We start from the raw sequence: 14,848 nt of genomic DNA on the forward strand, positions 1-14,848 counted from the left end.
ATTTTTACCTTTAACCATAAAATGTATGTAGATTTTGGGAAAACATAGAGCACTGGAGTCAGTGTCGGTAACATGAGTCACCGCAGCCGTCATCTCCTGTCCTCATGTCCAGAGCAATTTAGTAATCTTCCCACAGCAGACCTTAGCATGTCTGGTCAAATTTTAGGAACCATAAGATTGTAAACTGTAGCGTTACAGCCATGCAGGCAGGACAGTGCATATGTGCTTCAAAAAGATGTGGATGGCTTCTACCTGTTGGCCAATTGCTCTCTACACAGCAGAGAGGACTGAATGATTAGACCACTGAGTGACTGGAGTCTGACTTGACTAGACTCCCTGGGTGATAGAGCAATCAACCTGCCGACCCGACCTCAGTGCTTCCCACTGCTCAAGGATTTATTTATTTATTTAAACTCACCTGATTTATGTTGAACTGTGAGTCCATTAGATCCTTCTAAAAAAAAGACCCTGCGTCAGTATTTTGCTGGTTTATATTGACTCATGTACTGGCTGACTCTGGTCATCCCTCCTCCAATGCGTGTGTGCTGGTTTTCCTGCTCTAACGACACAACAGTCATTTGTGTTGCTTGTGCGTTGTCCCAGATTTTGTCGTCTTCTCCACCTGGATTTGTTGTGCATGAGTTTCCTTCTATGTCTTTTTGATAATTAATGCGACTTGTTTTGTGTCATTACAAATGTGTTAAGTTGCAGAATGAATGACAGGCTGCTGCCGACAGGGATGATGTTTGAGTGGGTGTTTTACTGACTCAGCTGTCAGATTTGTGTATACAATTTTCATGAAGTTCCTTTAACATGTCCTGATTTTTCATCTTGTCTGTGTAACACTCGCCTCACAACCTACCAGTCAACTATGAAGTCATTTTTGACCTTTGTCCTGTCTGTCTTGTCTTTTTCAGAATATGACGGCCAGTTAGCCCCAGGAGGAGCATTTGAGTCAGGCATGGCGTCGTCTTCCTACCTGGAACCCAACCTCAATCACTCCGCAGCGGGTGGTTGTGGGGTTAAATCCAGGACCGGGATGCCTGGTGTTCCCGGCATTGGTACCAGCAGCCCCGCTGGGGGCCTTGAGCGGCCCCCGGGCTCCATGGACCGCGTTCTCAAGATCTTCCATTACTTTGAGACAAATAGTGAACCATGTACCTGGGCTAGTAATATCAGGCACGGAGATGCCACGGATGTCAGGGTAAGATGACACAAATGTTCCTTTTCTTTCAATCCCGCCATTGTCATTATTTCCTTGACTCTCAAGTTTCTCCCTAATTCATTGCTATTTCAACAGGGCGTTATCCAGAAGATAGCAGAGATCCACAAATTGCGCTGTATGTCCTCTCTGGGCCTCCGTCTAACCCATCTGCACTCTGATGCTCTCCATTGGTTACACCCTGATTTGGGCGTGTCTCACGTCAGGGAGAGATATGAGAAACAGCACCCCCAGGAGGAGTGGAGGTAGAATTACAACAATATTCAATGTCATCCTTGCACACACTCCCCAATTTCTTGCCCTGTTTCATTAGGAGAGTGAGAGGTGTTGCCGATCCCTCTGCCTGTAGTTGGGGGTGGGTTGTGGGTTGAATCCTTTTTGGTATTAAGGAGACCTCCCGCCTTCCTAAATGTTGTGCTATTATTTAAAGCAGGCATAGTAAACTTGATTCTTTTCGGAGGAGGACGAGACGTAGATTGTTATGATAAACAATTAATCTTTCCAAGTGCCCCATTGGACTGCACAGAAGCTACACTACTTGAAGCTATAAACCTGCCAACCAGCCATATTTTATTTATACTTTACAAGGTTACAGCTACATAACATATGGTCCCAATGAAACAATTTTACAAAGACTGACATCTGAAACACACAGTAAATAAGCAGCAAAAAAGATATTACAGCCAAGTATTTAATATTGAGTCCCCCTCTTTTATTTTTGCACCTGTCATGAATACATTTAAGTCATCTGGTCAAGGTGCCTTCATCGCATAAGCACATCATCTGCATGCAACGATTAGTTCTTGGTGGTACTATTCGTTGCCTATTATTGAATTCAAATTATTTTTAAGCCTTAATCTTCATAATTGTTTGATGCAGTTGCCTGATGGGTTGTTCTGTAAGGAAGAAAATTCATTGGTTCCCTGTGCTGCTCGTTATTTGAATGCAGCTCTGTCAGTTTTCCACATACAGCCAAACTGTGCAGGCGCTTTGCCACACTCCGCTGATATTGTTAGCAGCCCCTCTTACAATTCAGTCCATTGTCCTGCAGTCGATGTGTTACACCCAAAGTCATTAAAATTGAAATGTATTCACAATGAACCTGTTGTTCACACCACTAACATGCAGCAGAGCAGCTCTGCCAGTTGTTGCAGCTCTGCCTCGAAGGGGCGGCGGGGCTGCAAGCCCACAGGAGCTTCTGCTGTTGCCAAGCTATTGTTAGAACAGCAGCAGTAGCCCAGGGGATGGACTGACTCTGTCTCACTCCTCTCTCACTCCCTCGCATGCTTTCTCTCATTCTGTCTCGTGCACTCACAGTCACTCCTATTCACTCCCTCTCTCATCCCCCTGTTCCTTATCTCCAATCTCTTTTCTTTTTTCCCCTCTCAAACATACCATCATTTTCTCTCTTCTCGCACCCTTTTTGGTTCATTCATTATAGAACAGGGATGTTTTATTCATTTTGTCCTCAACCTTGATTTCCTTTGTTATCTAACTACAGACACATAGCATCACAGCAGCTTGGAGCTCACTATTCCCCTAACCCCTTTTCTCTCCACTGTAGTCAATGCAATATGTCAGTCATAAAATAACATATCACTATAAACAGTGATGACACATCTGGACAGGCAGCTAACTGGCAAGTGTAACAGCTGGAATCTCATTATTTTTCATGGAGTCATATTCAGTTAGTTCAATGTCAGCGAAATATCAAAACCACTGTGCCACATCATGAGTAGAAAGGAAAGTATTCAAAACTTAAAAAACTGAGACTCATTTTCACTCCAAGCCTCTTGATTGGCAGCCAGCCAGCTGAAGTGACTTTGTCAAAGAATTTACCAGATCCGTGGATGCTCTTCTGTCGCTGACACATTTTGCTTAGTAAGGCAAATTTGTGTTTGTTACAGCTGTCATCAAACACACACACACACAAAAAAATCATTTTGACAATATACAAGATATTTATACATGATCTCTGAAAAAGATGTAGTATTTATCTGATCCAAATATTTTCTTTATCATTCAAACATCTGCCAACGTGAAATACAAACGTCAGTGTTACAGGCAGCTGGATATTGCGTGTTCTGTTTTTGAAAATTGACACTGTCATGCCTTTCATTTCTTCTTTACTTCACATTGGGCCAGAGTCTGGGCTTTAATATGTGTTGAGGTTTTTGTATGCGTCAGCTGCATGAATGAGTAAGCACCCTCCTTCTGTCCTTATGCGTCAGACAGGCATGGAATTTAGATGCTGCAAGTTATTTCATTATATATGCTTGTGGAGGATGTGTGTGTTAGTGAATTAGTGTGTAAGTGTTTGTTGTTTGGTTGTTTATCTCTCTTGTCTCTGTCATTCTCAGGTATGAGTTGCGGATACGGTACCTTCCTAAAGGTTACCTCAGCCATTTCTCTGAAGACAAACCCTCTCTCAACTACCTCTATCATCAGGTGAGAGCACAGAGCAGGATCACAGAAAGAGAAGTGACAATTAAAACATTTTCTTGAACCTGTTTGTTCTTTAATGAATCATCTGTTCTGTCACCTACTCCATCACTTTTCTTTTATGAAGTCCTTGAATCAGACAAATAAACAGAAACGTAACTGACACACTTAACTCTGCTCTTACATGACATTAATACATAAGACTACATATTTTAAATTGAAAGCATTTACCTGTGGTAAATTTGATCTTTATGTGTTGTGTTGTTAAAAAATGTCGGGCTTCTACACTGTGTTTCTTCAGGTAAAGAGTGATTACATGCAACATATAGCTGATCAGGTGGATCAAGATGTTGCTTTGAAACTGGGATGTTTAGAAATTAGGTAAGACGCGCATGCACGCTTGCACGCACACACACACACACACACACACACACACACACACACACACACACACACACACAAACATTATTTCTCATGCTGCAATGATGACAAAAAAATGGTTTTCCCAGAATGCCTGAACTCAAAACTTCAGTTATAACCATTTAATCCTGTTTATTTAAAGTATAAAGTATATTTCTTTCTCTCTGTGAATGATACAGGAGGTTCTTCAGAGAGATGCCAGGCAACGCCCTGGATAAGAAATCAAACTATGAACTACTAGAGTAAGATTTATCTAATCTTGTCCACAATGTTAATCATATTTAAATGTAACGTATTTTAACAAATTGTATGAAAGTGAACTTCAAAAAATGTCAAGATATAGGTTGCGATGCTTTTTGTCTTTTTAGGAAAGATGTTGGTTTGAGAAGGTTCTTCCCTAAGAGCCTGCTGGACTCTCTCAAGGTGAGGTTAAGCCACTTTTAATGAAAAACAAACAAATGTTGGTTTTCATCTGTCCATGTGCTCAGGGTCTCCAATTTCAGTTGCATTGCTTGATAAGAGGAGTGACAGAGGCAGCAGGATGAGCTAATGGCTATTTGACTGAGCGATCAGCTGACAGGCAGTGAGAGCAACTTGACGACTGAATGGATGTCTGGCTGAATGTCTGATTATCTGATTCTCTTTAATTAAGTTAAACATCCTGTTGTCACTCGCACTGTGCCTTGTCACTTGACTGTTGCGCATTTCTTGGCTCTGCACCAATGCCCTCCCAGAAAGACTTAACCCTTTGGGAATGTTTTTCTTTTCTTCTTTTTCTTCCTTCTCACCGCTCTCCGTCAGGCAAAAACCCTTCGTAAGCAGATCCAGCAGACCTTTAAGCAGTTTGCCAACTTCAACGATGAGCAGAGCATCCACAAGTTCTTTGAGATACTCTCTCCAATCTACCGCTTCGACAAGGAGTGCTTCAAATGTGCTTTAGGGGTAGGGTGACACTTAATGCATAGACACGATGTCGCATGTCAAGATGAATAGAAAAATAAGTTCATTCGTGCATTGTCAGTAGTTGAAAATGTATTCAAAGTCATGGGGCTGGAAGGTTGGAGCCTGTTTAACATGCACAGAGTAGGGAACCTGCAGAGTGAGGTTTCATCTTTAATTTAAATGGCCTGCCAGAACCATACAAGGAGAGGTTAGTGCCAGTGTATGGGTTTTAATTCATTATTCTTTACAGCAATGTATCGCTGTCATCTGCAGAATGCAAACAACCCTCTGTCTTAGAAGACTCATATAAAAAAAGGAGTGAAAATAGATGAAATATTTCAACTATTTTATTCCATCTATATTGCATTATTGCCATTATTGTCTGACTTTATAAAGCAGATGATAGGATGAAATATGATATTTATTATCTATTTTAATGCTGAATTGCTTTCTCTCTCTCTCTTCAGTCTAGTTGGGTAATATCCGTAGAGTTAGCCATCGGACCAGAGGAAGGAATCAGCTACCTCACAGATAAGGGCTCAACGGTGAACACACACACACGCAACATGGCACTCTCTCATTTGATAAATGTCCTGTCAACATTACAGTACACTGCATGCTTTTTAAGATAGATCACTGTGAGGTCTCCGTGTTAGCCACCCACACTGCCCCCTTCTGGTTTATGTTGCCTCTTTGATAGACAGGTTTTCTCCTGTGTCCTCAGTTGACCAAGTTGAAAAGAGTCTTGAAATGCCAGTGGCCTGGTGGGTTAAGTAGCAAAACAGACAGTGTGAGCTAAAAAAAAAGCCAGCTGTGCGATCACCAGGTGACATATTATGATATTATGAAAACTGCGCAGCTGCATGGAGGAGGTGCTCACTGTGGTGACAGCTGTAAGTGGAGGGAACCCTGGTATGTATATCCATAACTCCAGTGCTCCGATTTAGTTATTAAATTACACCGTAATTAAGACCAACTGTCTGTCAAAATGTCAGCGATTGATTTAACGTATTCATCTTTGCCTGAAAAATTTATGAGAGCTTGTCGCGTATGGCCTTTATTAACACGTTAAAATTCCCCCTTGATGACATAAAGTGTTAAAAGACTTCTTTAATGCAAAAAGAAAATGATTTCACCCCTGAAAGTTCTGGCATTAATGATCTACAGTCAAAAAAGATAATTTCCACTGAGCTGAATATATTGCACCAACACATGCAGTATGTTACACGTGATTATTAATATGTCTGTGTTTCTGTCTTTGTCTCTGCAGCCGACACACTTAGCTAACTTCAACCAGGTTCAGTCCATCCAGTACTCCGCTTTGGAAGAGAAGGACAGGAAAGGCATGCTGCAGCTCAATGTAGCCGGAGCTCCAGAGGTAAAAACACAAGCAAATAAACCTTGCATACTATATCATCAGCTTTTCCACTGTAGGTTGGTTATTGCCTGGAGTGGGGATATTATGTTTGGATTAATATCTCATGTTATATTTGGCATTAATCACAAATGTATAAAATTGTTAAATCACATGAACGTGTGCCCATATTCTCATCCAAAACTGTATTTTATATTTTTGTTAACTCAGATTTCTACCACTGTCTGTTTATATCAAATTCAAAATTTTATAAAAAAAAAGAGATAGCTTCTGCTTGTCAAACATTGAAACTGAAGGAAAGAGTAGGGAGAGAGGAAAACATGGAAGGACATGGGAGGGTGAAGGCGGTTGATGCCATTTACACTTGAGTGTCAGGCGGAGTGTGTCGGTCGAAAGTGGGTGTGTATGTGTTCCCAGGAGGCGTGTATTAGGAAAAGCATGTGTGTATCAGTGCACAAGTATCTGCGTAGGTTTTTGCGTGTGTAAAAAAGTATGTATACGTATGTGCACTGGAAGAAGATGTTCTCAATAATAAAGCTCTTATTGTGTCGCGGTGAAGCAACTCTCTGTCCCACACTTACACTAATCCCTCTGTGTGTGTTTGTGTGCGTGTGTATTTGTGTGCGTGCGCGCGTGTGTGTCTGTGTGTGAGAGTAGCCTCTCACAGTCACCACGGCATTGCTGACTACGGCAGAAAACATGGCTGACCTGATTGACGGATACTGTCGGCTCGTCTCCTCAGCTCCTCACTCCTTTATCGTCAGAGTCCACAAAGGTACTGCAGGATCAAGTCATTTATATGTAATTTATGCTGCTGTACATTTAAATTGAATGTCATCGGATCATTTGCAGAACTTAAGTTGTGCAGTTGTGTGGTATATTTAATGGGATATTATTTTGCTTTATTTAGATGGAAACGTGATGTTTTACCTTACACTATAAATAGTACTCAGGGCTGAAATTGCTGTCAGCCATCTTTCAAACAGTAGTCAAGTCCGACTGTGGCTGATGAGGCTTTATGCTTGTCACTTTGAACAACCAGCCCCTGTTTGGTTAGTCCTCTAAAAATAACAATGGCAGCAAAGGAGTATTTACAGTGATGATGTAGCTCTAACATTAAATACCAGTCTGTTGTATTCCCTCATTCAGATTTTCATTTTGTCTCTGCAGAGGGGGACAGAGCTCTGCCTTCTATACCCAAGTAAGTCAACTGGCTGTGTTTATACCAATTGATAACTTTATGAAGTAAAAACAAATTGTAATGTTTAAAACCTTTTAAAAATTTACTGTCACCTGTTGGACGCTTTGGTCTTGGTAGCACTAGTTTTGGTGGGGGTTTTTTTTTCACCAAAATGAATAATCCCCACATTGCGACCCATTTTTTTAATGCCCAAAAAAATAGCTGAGGGGGAATAAAAAAAAAACTTGCATTTCTACCATGTTCGCGCCTCTATATCTTTGGTTCAGTATGTCTCGTTCTTTTTCTTTCAAAACTTTTGGTTGGAAAAGTTGCCTTTAGTAGGAGACCAGGGTTATGACTGTAATCGAAAGATTTGAAGAACAGTGACCTTTGTATTTTGCACAGAAATGGAGGTGACTGTAAAGGGGTTAAAGGTGTACAATCAGTCAAAGCTCGAGTGACCCTAAAGAAAAAACATCTGATCCCCTCCCTTTTACCAGCACAACTTTGTTTGTTGTCTTTTGCGGTCTAGATTTAGTGCATTCAGTCATTCTGTTTTGCATTTCAGAATTAGTTTTACTATTTTAATGATACATTTTTCTTGTCTTTGATGTGCCCATATAGTGAATAAAGTTCTCTAGAAAACTCTAGTAGAGAATTTTTAAAGGGTTTGACTTTGTAAAGCGGCAGACGTGACAGGATGTGGGAGGATCCCTCATTATTCTGATTCCACTACTATCCTCATAACTGCAGCTAGAAAGAAGGTCATTCAGAATACATAGATATGTACCAAAGGCCAAAAATGATTTCTCATCCCTACTGCAGGGTTTCAAATCATGAGAAGCGGATGGAAAAGCGAATGGACGGAGTACGGACCAGAGCTGTTTGTGTCTCAGGTATAAATCCCTGTCTCTGGGTTTCTCCCCACCAGTTGGTTGTTTCCCCCCCTGTCGGCTCGCCTCAGTCTGCTCTGTCCACTGCTCTAAATGTCATGAATGACAGTGACTGCTAAGAGTTAGATAAAGGGGCCATAGATATGTTTCCGCACCCTGTTTCCCTTATAAAGCCTAATCTGTGTGTGGAGTGAAGAGTCCTTGTCTCGCCAGATGTCCCCATGGAGAGCTTTAGTCACTGTCACTCTGCCGCTGCCCTGACTGTCTACTGACCTCTGACAAACTCACACAGTTACTAGGAATGAAATTAAAGTGACTTTGTAGTCAATATATCTTATAACATATTTCTTATAACAGCTAAACTAATCATTCTCTCCTTTCCCTCCCTCTTTGCTGCATGTGGCTTCTGCAGGTCACACTAGTGGCGATGGTAAACAATATTATTTCTGTTAAATTAGTATGGGAATGAAATTCCTGCTCTATGTTTCCACTTAATGTTCTGTGTGTGTGTGTGTGCAGTCACTGCATGGAACTGGTTCAGCCTTATCCATGACTCAACCTGTTTTTCTTCAACTTGTTTCTGTGGAAAGAATTAACTTTCCATCCCTCCCCTTTCCTCACGTCTGTCTCTCTTTATCTCTCTCACACTCTATTGGACTCGTTTGTGAGTAGCTGTTGTTCAGTAGCACATGAACATTTTGATTGTTGTGAATGGGTCTGGAGTCAGGTACGGTGACAGTCTTTTAGAAAGTTACTTCTGTCTGATGATGGTGTGTTTCTGTTACTATTGAGATTTTGTTACTGTCCGTGAAGGCTGAGTTACATTTGTTAAGTGGGAGGTGGTGGAAGTAGAGACAAGGGATACAACTTCAGATATAATTACTGATGATCCAAATCGTTTTGAACTGAGAACAGAACTTTTACTTTGTATTGTGTTGAGAAAGATAACTTCTGTGGTTTAATGTGAGTGCTGTCCATGAGTCTCTGCTTGTCATACCAAAGTGATGTCTGAGATTTGATTTAGCTGTCAACTCTTTCTCTCTCTTATGTCTCAAACCGAGACTTAATGTTTCTCGACTGTTGTTTTTTCTTCCTCACCTTGCTGTGACACTGCAGAAACGGACGACTATGCTGAGATCATAGACGAGGAGGACACTTACACCATGCCTTCAAGTAAGTGGACACGCACACAAATATTGTTGGCTGCTTAAGTGACAAGTGGAGGAACAAAGTGACATATGTTCAGACTTTTGTTAATAATGGTGTAGCATACTGTGTGTGCATGCGGTAATTTGTCTGTGTTAAGGTTTCATGCTCAGTGTGGTGATAGAGTGAGGATTAGAGGTCTTAAGGGGGCGTTTAAGATCGCCATTTTCCTCATGATATCAGTTTTAAACTGAAGACGATAATGTCCACAGATTCTGACGGAGCATTTAGTGCTGCATTTGGAAATATTCTACCTCATGTTTGTTGATGTAAAGTAAAAAATATCGACCACAAACCACGTCCCATGATCAGCATGATGAACATTACATGAACTGGACGGGTGGAACCACATCAACATCACTGTATACAGTAGCAGAGCCAGGAAGGTATCCTAGATGTTGCATAAGAGCTGTTTAGGGAATTACACCAAACTACAGTACGCAGGTGGATTTAATGTTGTATTAGGCCTAGTTTTAAAATCTATTCAGACTTCAGCTTTCAATGGAACTCTTTTTCAGTACGTGGATAACAGGATGGCTGAGGTTTTCATGAATCTGCATTTTCTGTGGCCATATGTAGCAATCTTAGATAAAAGGGGAAATGACGTGAACCACATATTATTGGGCCAGAAAGCTTTATTTGTTTTTGTGAGTTGTCACAACTTCTTCTGACGAACATTGCTTCATTGTTACAGTGAACAATTCTCAAATGACTGCTTTTCCCTATTATAAATGATGACGTGTCATTATTTAAATTTTAAGTAGGAAATTTATCTTGCCTTGAAATATCTATCAGCTTTTTTGATGAATCATCACTCTGCATTATTTCCTAAATGTTTGAATAAATTTGGGGGCCTGCTGTGCTGCTGTTGTTGCTGTGTAGGGCCTGTTCCCCAGTTTTAGGACTGTTGTTCATGTTAAGCTTTAATGCTAAGAGGTGATGATTTAGAGGCAAGATTTAGAGGCAGGGAAGATGGACAATATCACCTTTAGATAGGTCGGGAAATGCAACTGGGAAAAGGTGAATGTGAATAACGTTGTGGGCGGTTGGGATTGTGGAAGAAAAAAAAAATTGCCTCAAAATGCTGCCTGGGGAATCATAAGCACAAGTTGTTTCATATGACCAAATTCCAATGTGGCTTTGCTTTTTGACCATTCATGAATTGCAGCCTTTACTTTGAGGAATTTAGATTTACATGTGTAAACAAAAACACATACCGAGGAAACAAGCGAGTCAAACAGCATGCAGAGAGTGCTACACAAAAATCATGACTGTATCCATGCTACTTACTAGTCTGTAGAACATGTTTCATGACTTTCTCAGATTTAGCTGTTTAATTCTCTGACTGTATTGGTTTTGTTAAATATCAGGTTGCCAAGCAATAAGATAAGATAGACGAGGTACATTTGGTGTAGAAGCTGTGTTTGCATTTTTAAAACACACCTTTTAATGAATTGTTTACACTATCTAATTCTGTCTTCAGACAAAACACACCAAAAGGCTTCAAATATTGTATAGCACATTAACTTTATATGATCAGTGACATACTGAACTTAGCTGCGTCGAAGTCACATCCACAATCATGGCAGCTGATAAACTAATAAAGACTGCAGTAATATTTGTGGATGTCAGTACTCACAGCTAGTTATTTCTGTCTCCTATCACTAACCCATTTCCCCAGAATACTATGGACTAGATCAAGGTAAAGATTGGAATGTACCATAAGTATGTTTTTTTTGTAATGGCTCTTTGATTTGGTCGTTTTTGTGCTCCTTTTGTTATTTACTTTTTGCTTGAATGTAAAAAATATATATATACATTTATTTCTGTATCTGTACCCTGTTGATTTCACCCCCCTCTGTTGATGGTTGATGATTGTGCTGTCAGTTTTTGGCTAAACTGGTGGTAACTTCAGCACTGAGTCCCAGTTGTTGGACATCAACCTTGTTGTGTATTATAAATGTTTAAGAAAAAAAAGGTGGAACAAATTGTGTCCGGATACATTTTTCTAAGGAAACAAAAAAAATCCATAATAACACATCTATTGAAACCCATTTACTGCTCAGGGCAAAAACAAAATGGCAAGAGTTCAAAGGTGTTGAACTCAGTGCATGTTTCTATTTACAACTTTGGAAGTGTAGTGAGACCAAAGGGTTAAAATAGACAAACCTCGAACAATCAGGGTAGTCCAACTTCTGACTTTGGGCAACATTTAGAGACGAAGCACACGCGCTTAAATCATGGCCAACTGTACATTTGTGTCACTGTATGTTTCTGCCCATTTCCATATTTAGTCCAAGGGTTTCATATCGCCTGGCATCACTGTCTCTAAAATCTCAGCATAATGTGGTGGAAATTTTAAAAACCGTGATCGGCATAAAAGAAAGAACTTGCTGACATGTATGTTCTATCCATATGTTGATTCGATGGACAAAGTCAGATCAACAGCGTCCGATCTTACAGGCAGAGAAAACCACAACCTCTCAACAGACAATAAATGAGCTTTTGATAACTGTTTTCTTAAAACTCTGTGTAGAAACGGTGCAGTTTTATTCCAGATGACTGACTGATGTACAAATTCCTTTTGGACCAAACAAATATAAAACTGGTCCTATTACAGCCCTTGAGCCTTGAGTCCTCTTTAGTTATGTTTCACTCCTATACAATCAACCTGACTTTATCCATACATTACAATTGAAATTACGTAGCAATTAATTTTCATATATACATTTGGTGTCACTGGCTGTTGTTTTGTCCGTGTTACATGGCATGTCTGGCTGTGGTTTGCTGATGTTGTTGTTGCATGCTGTTGACACTGAGCTATACTGATTGCTAAAAAGCCAAGCTTGTCAGAGCAGAGAGGTGGATTAACTTCATTATTCCAAAATATTTGTTTTTTATTTGTATATAATTCATTTGTTCTGTTTCAGATAACCCCTAAAAAAATGGCATTACAAAATGCTCCATGCATGAAATTAAGAAATGTGTTCTACAATGTGTGGTTGTGTCTGAAAGATTTACAAAGGTGCATCTTCTTTAACTCCCAGTAACTATTAATTGCTGGTTTCAAAACTTGATAATCCACAGAATATGTTGCAGTTGTTTGTTTTTTTCAGATTTAAAAAAAAACGTGCACTGGGCAAAATACTCTGACAAGCTCGGTAAATGCAAGGCCTGACTGAAAAGTGAATGTGTGTTATTATATGGAGTGTTCTCTGTTTGTCCTCATTTGTGCGTCTGTATTTCTGTGCATTCATGTTCGTCTGCACTGTCTATCTAGCACGGGACTATGAGATTCAGCGGGATCGCATTGAGTTGGGACGCTGCATAGGTGAGGGTCAGTTTGGAGATGTCCACCAAGGAGTCTACATCAGCCCGGTATGTAGTTTCTTGTTCTCTGTCTCATATTCACATACTTTAAATTTATTTTCTTACTTTTTGCATGAAGGTCACCACTGGCCTTCTTTACCTTCATGAACTGTGTGTCACAGGGTCTGATTTGTGATTCCGTGTGTATTAAAGACACTTAACGTTCTGAGATTGCTCCGTCTAACACTGTGTTGTTAAAGGCGTAGCAGTAAAAGAGCTTTTAATATCTGTAGCTTTTGATTTAGATTTAAATCCAATTAATTGATCTTATCAATTTAGCCTACTATACAGGACGATGGTCCTTAACATGTAAGGGGTCGACTGCAAATATGCAAATCCATGTCAATTTTGTACAAAACTGTGGTTTGTGTGTTTTGTCCTCTCTCACACTCTCCCTGCACAGTCACTTTGAAGCCAACTAGAAAGAATGAACCAAACTTGAACAATATCACAATAACTGCACATTTAAAGTATAGTTGTAAGCGAACAAAAGTATACATACTTACCATGCTAATCACAAAATTACATTACTAGTTTTATACAGTTAAAAATCTAAGTCAAGGTAAAAACTGTACATTGTATGCATACACATTCTGCCATGTCTTCCTACTTGTATATATAGTATCTTGTTAATTATTCCACAGTTATCAAAGAATCAAATTCCTTGTGTGTTTACACATGCTTGGCCAATAAAGCTGATTCTGATTCTGATGTTATAGTAATCTGATGTTTTAATTTGAATAGGTGAAACACCAACATGCTTTTTTAACTATATTTTAACTGCATAAAAGTCGTATGGTAATTTTGGGTTACATCAAATCTTATTACTTTGATTTTGAGTTTCTTATTTTCATTTGAGCTATTTGAGCAGACAGTGAATTTGCTGAATACTGAGCATGTGGTTTTGCTTGGCGTATACGTTTCTTGCAGGAGAACCCAGCTCTTTCTGTGGCCGTGAAAACGTGTAAGAACTCAACGTCAGACAGCGTCAGGGAAAAGTTTCTCCAAGAAGCATGTAAGTTCCTGAGTCCTAGGAGTTTGCAGAAGAATGGCCCCTCTAGTTAAGAAACATTTACAGACTGTTTGTGAACTGACCTTCCCTCCCCATGTTCTTTCCCTGCAGTGACCATGAGACAGTTTGACCATCCTCACATTGTGAAGCTGATGGGAGTTATCACAGATAATCCAGTCTGGATCATCATGGAGCTCTGCACATTCGGAGAGGTAGGAGAATTATATTTATTTGAGATAGAGCTATTTTTTATTTTAAAAATTAATTTATTGGTTAAACTGGTTACCCGATTTACTGGAAAGATCTGAAATCTGGATATAAATGATTAAATTACACAAAATATCAACAGCAGGCTCTCCCTGTCTCTTACTGTGTTTTAAATGTCTTTCTCTCTCTGTCTCTCTGTTCTCCGTAGTTACGCTCATTTCTCCAGGTGAGGAAGTACAGTTTGGACCTGGCCAGTCTCATCCTGTACTCCTACCAGCTCAGCACAGCGCTGGCCTATCTGGAGAGCAAACGCTTTGTACACAGGTATGAAGGAGGGCATCCTGAAAAAACTGGACACCAGAATATTTAGAATTTATTAAATGAATGTTCCAATAATAAATAACCAGAGGTGGGTGTTGCCACCTATAAAAAAAGGAGACTACCAGTATTTATTGATGCCCATAAATCTCATAAACATGCTAACTGATGAGGAAGGCGCAATTAGGAATCTTAAACATCCTATCATCTCATCATTTCTGGTTGTTACCCAGTCATGTAGATTAATAGAAAAACTGTAAAT

The 14,848-nt window shown here is 39.9% G+C and overlaps 1 protein-coding gene across 33 annotated transcripts in view; it reads left to right on the forward strand.

The window, feature by feature from the left end:
• The window catches only part of LOC118291873 (focal adhesion kinase 1-like), a 55,126-nt gene that overhangs the window by 17,027 nt on the left and 23,251 nt on the right, over nt 1-14,848 (forward strand). For 12 of the 33 annotated variants that reach the window (XM_047332648.1, XM_047332615.1, XM_047332606.1 and 9 more), the window contains 19 exons: nt 918-1,204; nt 1,301-1,467; nt 3,583-3,670; nt 3,966-4,045; nt 4,264-4,326; nt 4,453-4,507; nt 4,886-5,026; nt 5,494-5,571; nt 6,297-6,404; nt 7,059-7,176; nt 7,551-7,602; nt 8,407-8,477; nt 8,887-8,904; nt 9,591-9,647; nt 11,362-11,382; nt 12,961-13,058; nt 13,980-14,064; nt 14,173-14,273; nt 14,477-14,592. In XM_047332648.1, coding sequence (XP_047188604.1) covers nt 962-1,204; nt 1,301-1,467; nt 3,583-3,670; nt 3,966-4,045; nt 4,264-4,326; nt 4,453-4,507; nt 4,886-5,026; nt 5,494-5,571; nt 6,297-6,404; nt 7,059-7,176; nt 7,551-7,602; nt 8,407-8,477; nt 8,887-8,904; nt 9,591-9,647; nt 11,362-11,382; nt 12,961-13,058; nt 13,980-14,064; nt 14,173-14,273; nt 14,477-14,592 — 1,760 coding nt within the window. In that variant the 5' untranslated portion in view covers nt 918-961. The remainder of the gene's footprint in view (nt 1-917; nt 1,205-1,300; nt 1,468-3,582; nt 3,671-3,965; nt 4,046-4,263; nt 4,327-4,452; nt 4,508-4,885; nt 5,027-5,493; nt 5,572-6,296; nt 6,405-7,058; nt 7,177-7,550; nt 7,603-8,406; nt 8,478-8,886; nt 8,905-9,590; nt 9,648-11,361; nt 11,383-12,960; nt 13,059-13,979; nt 14,065-14,172; nt 14,274-14,476; nt 14,593-14,848) is intronic. The other 21 variants (XM_035620385.2, XM_047332664.1, XM_047332653.1 and 18 more) reach the window with 7 other exon arrangements.

This window comes from Scophthalmus maximus, chromosome 1 (genome assembly GCF_022379125.1).
Source record: "Scophthalmus maximus strain ysfricsl-2021 chromosome 1, ASM2237912v1, whole genome shotgun sequence".
NCBI lineage: Eukaryota > Metazoa > Chordata > Actinopteri > Pleuronectiformes > Scophthalmidae > Scophthalmus > Scophthalmus maximus.